The sequence below is a fragment of the Pyxicephalus adspersus genome, chromosome 11, assembly GCF_032062135.1.
Source record: "Pyxicephalus adspersus chromosome 11, UCB_Pads_2.0, whole genome shotgun sequence".
Taxonomy (NCBI): Eukaryota; Metazoa; Chordata; class Amphibia; order Anura; family Pyxicephalidae; genus Pyxicephalus; species Pyxicephalus adspersus.
The window spans coordinates 58,261,333-58,273,804 of NC_092868.1; the positions used below are offsets into that span (position 1 = coordinate 58,261,333).

The following is a 12,472-nucleotide window of genomic DNA, read 5'->3' on the forward strand; positions in this document are numbered from 1 at the left end:
ATTTCGGACTCAATACAGCTTTTTTGTATTGAGTTCAATGCAACGGATTTTGAATTCTCCGCCCCGCCTCCTGCCTGCACCGACGCATGCAGCGACGTCACCAGGAAACCCCGGTGATCGTCACTGCACTCGCCAGATGAAGAAAGAAGACTGAAGACGTGTCCAGAGGAGCTGCGGGGAGTAGGTGAGTATTTTTTTTTTTTTTTTTAAACGATCGACGCTGGACAGAACGGATCATCGCAGCGGGGACCAGGTAAGTGAGGGGATTTAAATAGTGAGAAAAGTTCGGGTTTAACGGTCGGGTGGTTAAGGCTTTGTCAATATATTTGATTGAGCTTGCAGTACACAGTGCCCTTTTACATAATAAAATATTTCCCCTCCACACACACACACCATCAACGTGATAATTACATTTAAATGAACCTTTTTTTTTTTTTTTTTTTCCTAATTTAGACCAAGTGTTATTATTACTAAGTCTTTGTTCTCCAAAAGCAATGCAGGCAGATCATGGCTGGTGGGAGGGACCAGCAAGAAGGGTACTCTGCTGTGATGCACATAATAAGCTATCTGGCTGTAGGTAGTTATGCAGATATAAAAAAAAATGTCCTAACCTGTTAAAGATATCCCTGTTCAAATGTCTTTATTTTGTTTTCCTATTAATATTATTTCCCTTTTATTTTTTTACTGACAGCTGAAGGAAACTATGAGACAGGTGCGCAAGCGCCTGGCAGCTCTGAAAACTGTGGAAAGTGAAGATTTAACCTTGCCTGGTGGCCTTTGGAAGGTTTCCCCCACGAGAGATGTGAGTTCAGAGCTTCTTTTTATTTCTTGTTACTGTACACTATTCCAAAGGGTGAAGCGGTTCCACCCTCCAAACATCAGCCAATTCCTAATCCCAAATTTCCTTTTTTACAATGCCTTATGTCCGCTGGAGATCTGGGTCATAAATTTTTATTCTTATAATTGTATGTTGCAAAATCAGCGCTGGCTTCTTTATATGTAGTAAAATACTTCAGCAGCTTCATCTGAAAGATAAATATTGTGTTCAATGACACAGAGGCCTTATATGCAGGCAGAGAGTCCAGTAACACATAGGATGAAAAAATGCCATACTTATATGTAAAACCATCACTGAGAGAACCAAGAACAGCGGCTACTTCTGTGACTGTACTTTTCTTTTAGAACATTATGTTTGAAGTTCAGTTTACAATTTTTATCATTCATAATAAGGTCAGCCTTCAATAAAGAGGGGGAGCAGCCGGCAGTGTACAGAACTGTTCCCTGAAGTTTTGTAAACTTGCTGGACCTCTTCTCAATGCTCAGCTTTATTTAATTCACTTCTATGAGTCTGGGCCCATTGCTCCTACTACATCATGTCACCCACTGCTCATGACACATATGTTGTTACATAATTATTTTCTACGTGAAGTACCATGAAGAGGGGAGCAGCAGTGCAATAGTGAACAAAAAGTGCAGGACTCCAGCAATATAGCACCCAGATTATTGCAGGATGCTGCACAACCCAGCTTTCCAGCCAGTAATCGCTCTTTTTTTGGTGCTAACAGGACACATTGCCTTGATGGGTTGATGACAGTCCATACAGGCAGCTGTTACCAGGCAGGTTGTATTTTCACGCAGACCTCCCTAGGTAATGCCTACATGTACTGCTGAGCCCCCATGAAAAAAACAATATGCTATAAATAAAAAGGGATGTGTCAGTGATACTCAGGGGGTGAGGAGCAAAAAGGTATATTATTTTTATACATAAAATAACATATTGTGCAGAGCTGTACATTAAATAGGGATAATGTCTAACATCCTTGGCCAAGAAAGGAGATGGGCTCCAATCTATATCGTAGGAAGCTCTGAGTGTGCCGTGAAGTCAACATAAGCAATTTCAGCCCTGGAGGAGGCTAGACAAGGCTGATAGACTAATTTACATGTAATATAATAAAGGAGGAAATTGAAGTGTCAATATCAGCCATTTAGTTTGCATGTAAATAGCCACTGACACTTCCCCTAAGGTATTTGTGGTAATTCTATGTTTATTCTATGGATTCTAGTCTCCAGAGATCTCTTGTTCTATGATATCATGCTGATGTCTGTTTCTTTCTGTAGAATCCAATCTCCCGGAGATCTCCTGTTCTGCAACAGCCACATGTTGAGGAGGAGCGACCTCTTCTCAGAGGGTATCATGACCTTCCAGTAGAGCTGCTTGCTCCAGGTCCCGAGGGCCAGACAGAGAACAGGACGGGGTCTGGGAAGCCGGTGAGTATGAATACAGTTCTGACATAAGATATGGCCTACACACAAGCTGTTTTAGCTAAACTCTGGGACCCCCACTTCCCCCAGGTCATGTCTTAAAGTCATAGGAATTCTTCCCAATGTATGGATTGCTGTAAAATCCTAAAAAGTCGTAAAACATATCTTTATGCACACAATCCAAGAGCAGTAAATGGTGCAATAGTAAGCAGTAACCTATGTGCACTGAGAACCAGAAGTGCATAAAGAAACTGTATCAAAGTTGTATACTTTAAAGTCTAGGTTGTTGCTAACCTGTAACCTCTTTTCTTAGTATTATTCCACAGACTGCCTTTATTACATCTAAACAGATCCTGGAATAAACAAAATGTTATATGTTTGTGTTTGTATCCATTTGAAAGCTCATTGGAGCCTTTCCTATTCTATCTAGAGCTATAGTTTGGACTCCCAATTGCAATGTAGACCTGTTCCATGACCAGTCCCAAACCGCACATCACAGCTTTCTTTTCATGGCCCCTTCATTTAGTACTGCAGAATCCTATATATTGACTTTAAACCCAAAGGACAGTGAAGGGTGGGGGACAATATGCGGTGATGTCATTTGCAATATCACCTGATTCTCCTTATTATCAAACAGTAGTCATTAATTGTTCTTTTGACACCCGCGTATTTCAGATATGTAATCGTCTAATGAAGGCGTCTTATCCCGCTGGTCCGGCGCCAGCGTTTAACACAGATTACCGAGCTGCTCTTGTACTTCGCCCAGGAGCCGATGAAGAAGAAGACCGAAAACAAGTGGGTGAATGTGTCGATGACTAATAATTTTTACTGCTTACTAATGGCTGTAGGATCACATTTTAATTAGTAGGAATTAAACCGGTTGACCTCACAATCCTCATTTTACCTGGAATCTGCTGCCTCTTTATTCATTGAAGCATACCTCCAATTTCATTTAATCTTGAGGTGTTTAGAGCTAGCTCTCCAACCAGAAGATTGGGCTAATTTGGGTCCGCATCCATATTTTTTGACGAGGGATCTAAGGAATTGCATTTGAATAGGATAAACCAAAAAAAAAAGTGCAACTACTACTGTGAAACTTATGTTTCTGGATCACAATGCTGGTGCTCTTCAAAAGACATGTCTGAGATCCCGCTTCTAGAATTTTTCAATGTGTTTGCCAGCCATGAAGAGTAATGACAATGTAACGTGTGCCCCATGTGTTAGTCACCCTGTGGTGTCTAAGATAAAAACTATAAGCGGTGTGTAACGATTCTGGGAGTGTTCCACCAACAATGGCATTACCACCTTTCAGATATTATCTGTAGATTGCAGCCAGAGTCTAAAGGTTTCTACAGGTTATCAACAATTCCTATTCCAGATTGTTTTAGCAGTAAAGCAACTGCATGTCAATTTAATGTAACCCCCAAATTCTCTATACATACTGTATTGGGCAAGGTAAAGGATTAGGCTATGTTCACACATTAGATGATTCTTGCCCTATCTGAGCTGCTGGCCTTGTCTCGGGCAAGAATCTGACGTGTACCGAGGTTGTCTGAATGCAATAAGAGTAAAGGGAGGAAGGTGCCACTCATTCTTTCTCCCCCCTCCTCTCTCCATATACATCGGTCATTTGGTCATCTTTCAATTATTTGTTGCTGGAAGCGATCGTAAAAGATCGTTTCCAACAACAATAATTAAGCTTGTGTGAGCTGCCTAAGTCCACTAACTAGTTTTCCAACACGTTAGAGCAGAGTCTTGCAGCCATACAAAGTATTTTAAGAGGAATTAGTTGTAGAAAGATTCCTATACAGAAATGTTTTTCCGATCTTTAATAAGTAACCTGGTACATGTAGAATGTTTTTATACATCCAATACCTGGTAACTTACTTTCCTGGCGATCACACATAAATATACCCTTTGTAAAGGTTAAATAAACCCTGTGGGATCCCAGTAATTACATATAAAGTGTTTTGTATAAAACATTCACACGGAGATTGTTTGGCTGGAGGTAAATATCAGGACTGATTATTGGAGTGTGGTACACTATAATCCCAGTAATTGTACAGTTTGCAGTGATAACAAATGTGTCACTTGGGTGTTGCTGACCAGTGCTGTTAGATCTGCAGAAGTAGATTTTGTCACCTTTTTGTTTTGACAAAGAACTCTCTTCTAAGTAAATGTATTTCCCCAGTTTCATATAGCGGATTTTTTTTTTTTTTTTTTTTTTTTTTAGAGCTTTACTTTTAACTTTATTGGCATTCTTCCCCGGGAAGCAAAGAATGCAAATCTTTAGGCTACGTACACACGTCAAATGTTTCTAATCCGGTAATTACCTCAGGCTGTTATTGAGAATCTGGCAGATCCACTAACGATTAACAATCATATTGGAAGTGTAGAGCAGAATGGCGCTGTATATACAGGGCTTGTTCATGCATCGTGCAGTCTTTTGTCTTTGGAAAGGATCGTCAAAGATCCTTTCCAAGGACAATTATTGAATTGTGTAAACAGTCCTAGATGTTGTGTCTTTGCCCTCTCAATTTCAAGGTCATTTGAGCTAGTGGCAATCTTTATGTCTAGCTACTGAGCCAAACTATGAGCCAATCTTGCTAAAGGCAAGGCTTTGCTTCCTTATGGTACAGCTGATCTGATGACAGATGGGCTAATGATTTTCTCCAGGTGAGATGGAGAAAGCACAAACCCACAGAATGAATGAAGCATGGGGATATATGTAACTGCCAGTTCTTATACTGCCTGCTTTCCAGCTAGTAGAATAATGAGTGGCACAGTTGTACCTTCTGGTCAGAGGCGGCATTGCCTCTGATCTCTCACTTCAGATATACAGCTACCAAGACGCAGGAGTGCCTAGGCACACAAAAGCAAAAGGAGACTTTTTCAGTCTGTTTAGGCATTTCTGAATGTTCCCTATAATATAGTGAGTCTTTACGTTTGAGGTCCACTTTAATTAAAATTTTATTATTTTATATCTTTGTAACATTTTTTTTTCTCTAACATGTTGTAGAAACTCTTGTGTATCCTAGAGACAAAACCAGTTTTTAACATACAGACGTCTTTTTATGGACATTGAGCGAGAACAAGTAAAGGAAACGCGAAGGCAGAAAGAACACAACAGGAAAATATCCAAGTAAGGACCATGATGCTCCATACGTCAGGGTCTTTAATATTCTCCTCCTCACTCTTAATTACTAAAAATCTAAGAATGCCACCATGTCTAAAGTATCAATAGAGATTACAAGTTTTAGGCTGATGATGCAGCGCAGGTGTAATGACTTTAATGAAAGAGTTAGTAAAATTGCCCAATTGCCTAAACCCAGGAATTTTAAATGTATGCCCGGATGCTAGAGGGTACTAGGAAAGTCCAAAGTCATTATATGCTGTGGTTGCAAATTAAAATACCATTTGTATGAGAAATTATTTTAGAGAGCTTACAGGGGGTTAGATGGTGGTCAGAGTTGGAGTAAGGATTGTCCTACCTTGATCCGCCAAGTGGGAGGGTAATCCTTGCCCAATACAGCTTTATATCCCATCATGCATTGAGATTGTAGTCACAGTTGTGAATGTTTGAATTATTTTTCTCAGATTTGGGGGGCTGGTGAGATAAAAATGAATTTTTCTGCTGTTTCAATATCAGAATAAAAAGAGAGCGAGAGACTGAGCGCCTTTTGGAGGAGGAGAGACTTCGCAGCACAGCTCAGCCCAACCTGGAAAACCAGACCTTTGACATAGAATTAATGAAGGAGCAAGAGAGAAGCTTGGAACATCGAGAGAAGACACAGAAAACCAGAGAATTTAACCGGTATATTTCATATCATTGGGGAGATGATATAGGAAAGTGGAAGAAACCTGCAGACAATTGCATAATTGCAATAGGTTCTTGTATTTTAAATATGTCTTACAGTGTCTACACTTTTACTTATTTGTGCACAAACAATTTCATTTAAATATTTTCTTACAAAAGGATATACATCTTATGTGCTGCAAGTGTCTTTACCAGCCCAAAAATTACCTTGTAAGAGTGCCAGTGTTGTTATCACTGTGATGCACAGTACTACAGTGATCTTTATTCTCAAATATTATGGCAGCCATGCCCTCGTCAGCTTAAAACACACATATTTCTAGGACATGTAGGCTCTGCATTGCTTCTGCTTTCCCCTGCTTCCATACCACAAGACATAGAATAATAGGACTTGAGCACACTACTACTTTACATACTGAAAACAGAAATTAAAAAGAGATATTTCGCTGAAAACTTAGGATCCATAGTTTACACAGTCCCAGGGTAGGGGACTGAGGAAAACAATTACTTTGAAGGATGGCATTTTGATTTAATAAGAGACCCTACTCAAGTACCAATAGGAATGTTGCAAGGAAGGATGAGGAAACCAGAAATACTGGTGGTGTGCTAATAATGCTTAATTTATCAATGTTCCAGCTATGTTGAAGCTCTGCGGGCTCAGATGAAGGATAAGATGCTGCTGCATAATATCGAATTGCCACCATTGTGTTGCTGTGGTTCAGATTTCTGGGATGCCCATCCAGACACATGCGCTAATAACTGCATCTTCTACAAGAACCCAAAAGGTGAGGTGTCCTTATGATAAAAGTAGCTCTTCACAAACAGCCAGATTCTAGCTAGGTGTAGGAAATGTCTGATTGATTGCTTTTGGATAGGATTTGTTTTAAAATTACTACTGGCTATGTATGTGTGAAGACAAATGGCAAGACTGTTGTGAATATAGTTATTGGGAGCATTTTTCAATTCTAAGGTTTTGTGTATTAGGACATGTTAAAAAATCATCTGGTCTATAACAGGTCTTAAAAAATAACTTCAACCTCAGATGAATGCCAACACTTCACATTACATCATGTCATTTTTTTTTTAACAATGTCTAAGTCAAAATGCAGACGCAATGTGCAAAAAATGAAGCGCACCCTTAGGACTTCCATAGGAATTAGGATAAGGATAAGTAGCAGTAAGGTGCTGATAATCAAATGCATTAATTAATTCATCATCAACAGGTGTGACACCCACTATAAAAGACAGTTTGCTGGTCAGCAGTATTCTGGAGGCCAAATATTGCTGTGCACCAATTTGGGAAGGGGTGAAGGCCATTTCCAAACATTCTGAAGTCTATCAGTTCACAGTGAGATTATTCACAAGTGGAAAACATTCCAGATAGTTGCCAATCTTCCCAGGAGTGGACATCACAGAAAATTCACCCCAAGCTCAGACCATTAAATGCTCTGGGAAATTGTTAAAAAATCAAAAAGCTTCATCCCAGATCTTCATAAGCCTCAGCATTTTAAATGTTAAAGTTCGAAAAGTTAGAAAGTTAGAAAAAGACTGAACACGTATGGCTTGTTTGGAAGGGTTGCCAGGAGAAAGCCTCTTCCCTCAAGAACATGGCAGTACAGCTTAGCTTTAATAAGTTGAACAAACCACAAGACTTGTGGAACAATGGAATTTGGAAAGGGGAGACCAAAGTGGAGATGCTTTGCCGTAATGCACAGCACAATGTTTAGCGAAAACCAAACACCTCATACCAACTGTCAGCGTGGTGGTGGTGGAGGGGGTTGATAACTTTGGCTTGCTTTGCAGTCACAGGTCCTGCGCACCTTGCAGTCATTTAGTCCTCCATGAACTCCTCTGTATACAAAGTATTTTAGAGTGAAATATGAGACCATCTGTGCAACAGCTGAAATTGGCATACAGCATGGCAAGTATCCCAAACGCACCAGCAAATCTACAGCAGAGTGGCTGAAAAAGAAAAGAATAAAGTTTTTGCAATTGCGCAATCAAAATCCAGACATCAATCTGATCAAAATGCTGTTGTAGGATCTTTACTGAGCTGTGCATAAATGAATGCTTGCAATGAACTGAAGGAACGTTGTAAAGAAAAGTGGGACAAAATTACTCTACAACGTTATGGAGGAATTCGAGTCATGCAGAAAACTATAACTATAAAGTTATTGCTTCTGAACGTAGTTTTACATTGATTGCCTCATGGAATCAGGAAGGATTTTTTTCCCCTGGTAAAGCAAATTGTACCAGGGTTTTTTTTTGCCTTCCTCAGGACCAACTATGCCTTATAGGGTTTTATATCTGGGATGTTTATGTCTCTAGTGGTTGAACTTGATTGATTTATGTCTTTTTTTCAACCTAACCTACTAAGTATCTATCAATGTCGTACTGAGTTTTTCACACATGGCTTCAATTTTGGGAAGTAAATAAATAAAAAAAAAATCTTTTCTCGTATTTTACACCTGAGGTTAGATTTAAAGAATTTTAAAACCTGCTAAGGACAAGATTTTTTTTTTTTGACCTGACGTAAAACCTTAGAGTGGATGTAGCAGTACTTTTTTTTTTTTTTTTTCCCCCTCAGACTGTTGTACAAGTTGTTTATGTGATTCATATTAAAATGTGTAAACTTTTATCTGTGGCAGCATACACCCGAGCCTTGCAGTCAGTGTTCTCATCACGTGACATGTGGGATGGAGGAGCAAGCACCAGATCCGGATTTTATAACATCAGCATTGGGCACCTTTGACCCTCTGACCCACTGAGGAACCCTGCAGAAGGACTCAGAGATGAGTGTCTGTGTGCAATAATTTATTTTCTGAGTGTTTTTTTTTTTTTTTTTTTTGACTGAGGCTGAGCAATCTGATTTCCTGCAGCACAACATACCTGGCAAAAGCCGTGTATCACATTGTAGTGTGATCATAGGTGGGCAGGTCCTTGTCTTGGTATTGTCTCTCGCCAAAGTTAAAACTCCCCATGCAGTAAAGATCTGGATATTTCTGATGACATTAAAGTTATCACAGCAGGTTAACTTTTTATTCTGATCTTGAATGCCATTTAGAACGAACAGCTGGATGTCCAAAGAATTATCTTGCATAAAGAGACACTGTCACTGGCTGCTGCTGTGTTACTATTCAGTGCAGTTACTATATTAGGTGTAGTTACCAAAGCCTTTCTGCTGCTGATATTTTACTACATCCAGAAGACAAATGTCAGTGGTGTTTTGAGTGTCCGATTAAGAGCAACCCTTACATCATCACCGTGTTTCAACAACATAAAGACAGAAAAGTCTTATGTCAACAAGCTTTGCAGTTGTGTCGATTGGCTGGCATCAGCTTAAGATTTTAAGATGCTTCTAAGGTCATTCTGAAATAATTTATGGGTGTATCTGACCTTCAGTTTTTTCTTTCTGACCTGAATTTACCTTGCTTCATTCACTGATCTCATCTTCTGGAGATTTAAAAGAAAGAGGTTTATTCTTTTTTTCTAGGGTAAAAATTTGTACAGCCAGCTGCGTACCCAACACAGCTGGTGTGTAGTACAAATACTTCCTAATGTTATAGAGACATTGGTTGAAGGCTGTGTTACAAGCTTCTTGGCTATTCAATACAATGTACAGAATCCCATGGCTTCAAGGTAGAGGACTTATGGACCAAGGGAGCAAAATAACCAAACCTGTAACTGCAAGGTGGGCTCAGGTTGTTTCACAGCTTGAATAAATAAAAAATGATCAGTAACTGACACTGCAGACTAAACCTGTTGTCAATGTTTGTTATGCAGGGCAGGGGATTTTTTAGTTCTGATACCTATTGATCCTGCTTGCCCCATGGCCTTTCTCTATGAACATGACAACACTGTTGGCCAATGCTTTGCTTTTTTGAAGTTAAAATGGATGTTAAAATGAGGGAGACACTTACCCTTAACGAAACTTAAGTTGTAGTACTCGCCTTATCAATGATGCTACAGTTTAAAACTCCTATATGTAGCCAACGGATTAACGATAAAAGTGACAATCCCTATATCATTATAAAGAGAAGAACTGGGACCTTTATAGGCACGTTAAGTATATTCCAAATCAACAGGATTTTTTAAAAAGACATAAACTTTGTTGATTTAAAATAGTTAAATTAATCTATAATAATCACATCATTCTCACCCAACAATTCATCTTGAAAGGAACAAATTACAGTCCCACTATTTGTGCTTAAACAAATAAAATGAATTTTTAGGGGCTTTATGTTTTTCGAAAAGGCTTCTGATTATATTAGCAGTGATGTTTTGTAACATATGTTTTCAAAATGAATTGTTGGGAGAGAACGATGTGATTTATTATAGATTCATTTGACTCCTTTTAAAACTAATTTTGTAAATAAGTTTTGAGTTTTTATTGGGGAACTTTCATTAGAATAAAAAAATCAAATACCACTTGCTTTTCTTCCACAAAGCCCTTGATCCATCCACACCTGGCCTTGATTAGTTCTGGTACCAGAATTGGTACTGGATTCTTCCCTTGACCCAGCATGAAGGAAGCCATCCAATCTTGCAATGTGCACGTGTGAGTTTGGGTGATGTATCCTCCTGTAAAAAAAAGAAAAAGTGCAAGTTGCAGGTGAAAGCCAATAAGCCTGTGATGCAGGTATCCCAGGAGGCTCTGCACTACCATTAAGTCCAAAGACAGAAGGGGAGGGGAAAAAAAACAACTTTTTATAAAAAACAAAAATGGTTATCTTCCCTTTTTTTTTTTAAAGTAAATATTTAGAGCATAGGTCTGCTTTAATGTGACTATAAAGTTTCCAGTGAATTTCCACTGATGCTGCAATTCCACCTTTCCTCCTAGAGGAAGCAAAACTTGTACATGGTTAGGCTACGTACACACGTGCAATGGTTCTCATCCGATAATCGCCTCAGAATCTGGCGCATGTACAGCACTCGTCGTTAGGAACTATCAAAATGAAAGTAAAGGGAGAGAGCACAGCGGGGTGCCGTTCATGTGGTTTTTTTTCACCCTAGCCCCCCCAAATAGAGCAGAATAGTGCTGTATGTACAGCTCTCGGTCATGCATTGTGCAGTCTTTTGTCCTTGGAAAGGATCATGACAGTTATTGCATGTGTGTAAGCAGCCTTGGAGGCATGGACCATCTATTATCTTTAGATAAAGAAGTGTGAAACTCTTTATCAGCTGGCTGGCCTGAAGACAGCAGGAATAAAACAAATAATAAGGCTTTGTCTCCATAGATAAACTTGAGAGGGCTTCAGGAAAGGACTGCACAGAACAGTCTCCTAAAGATTTTTCAGTTTCCTTCAGCTGAGATTTATTTTTTACCTGACAGATATTTCTGGCTGACAGGGCTTACTCAGCACACTCATTATCTGCACATTTTATTGTGCATAATTATTTCACATTAACAGTTGTCTTTATCAAACTCATTGATGGGTGGAACTGCAGTTACAGATTTCAGATAGTTATGTAATATTGCATTGTCACAATTGTCCATGGCTTTTATCTCATAATCTGGGTCATCACCGATTTGCCAACTTTTAGGGCACGTCCATAAAATACTTTTCTCAGGTTGGTTTCCTTCACAGATGAATCTATACGTGACTGCCAGAAAATCTGCTCCGAGCACGGATGTGTTTGATTTTAGGGCTGTACTCCCCCTACCAGCTCTGTATACAAAGTAGTGGATGCTATCCAGGCTCCAGATGGAGAACCATTTCACACTTAAGGTGGGATACACACGTGCTATAATTGTCATTGGAAAGGATCTTTTCTATGGAGAGGGCGGGGGGGGGGGGGGTTGACGGAGTGGCACCCCCTGTAACCTCCCATTCACTTCTATTACGATCATTCGTCTGAGGATCTGCCAGGACGGATGACGAGCGCTGTACACACACCAGATTCTCATCCGATAACAGCCCTGAATCATCTGACGTGTGTACATAGCCTAAGTTTTTCTGTCGTGACAATGAATGTAGAATCTTCTCATTGCTGACAGGTTCTCTTTGAACCATCAAAGGGATTTTTTAATACAAATATTTAAACGGCAGCTTACTTACAGACAAGAATTTCAATAGTTTGCATGGCTGCTGACAAAAATAACTCAGCATTTAGTTGTCTGTATTCCAGAAATTGGCTAATACAACCGAAATTTCCGGTTCTGCTCCAATCTTTTACCCTGATTAGGCTAAATGATGGTGTCACCATCTTCTAAATGGTTTCTTTGTTATGTAGAATAAACATTTGGAAAGTCCAGCTGTGACTGAGAATGGTGCCCCTATTGTAGGAGGATCTGTGACATTGGACACATTTAATAAAGCTCTCCAAGGCTGGACAGGATATACTTTCATCAGGGAAGCTGGGTGATCCAGCAAACCTGGAATGGATTTCCTAAAA

General features: G+C 39.5%; 1 protein-coding gene across 1 annotated transcript in view; it reads left to right on the top strand.

Moving 5' to 3' along the window:
• CCDC15 (coiled-coil domain containing 15) overlaps positions 1–11,297 on the top strand; it is an 18,018-nt gene extending 6,721 nt beyond the window's left edge. Inside the window, exons 4-10 of the mRNA XM_072426132.1 lie at positions 692–802; positions 2,119–2,268; positions 2,938–3,057; positions 5,301–5,404; positions 5,912–6,076; positions 6,713–6,861; positions 8,725–11,297. Coding sequence (XP_072282233.1) covers positions 692–802; positions 2,119–2,268; positions 2,938–3,057; positions 5,301–5,404; positions 5,912–6,076; positions 6,713–6,861; positions 8,725–8,828 — 903 coding nt within the window. The 3' untranslated portion in view covers positions 8,829–11,297. The remainder of the gene's footprint in view (positions 1–691; positions 803–2,118; positions 2,269–2,937; positions 3,058–5,300; positions 5,405–5,911; positions 6,077–6,712; positions 6,862–8,724) is intronic.
• The last annotated feature ends 1,175 nt before the right edge of the window (positions 11,298–12,472 follow it).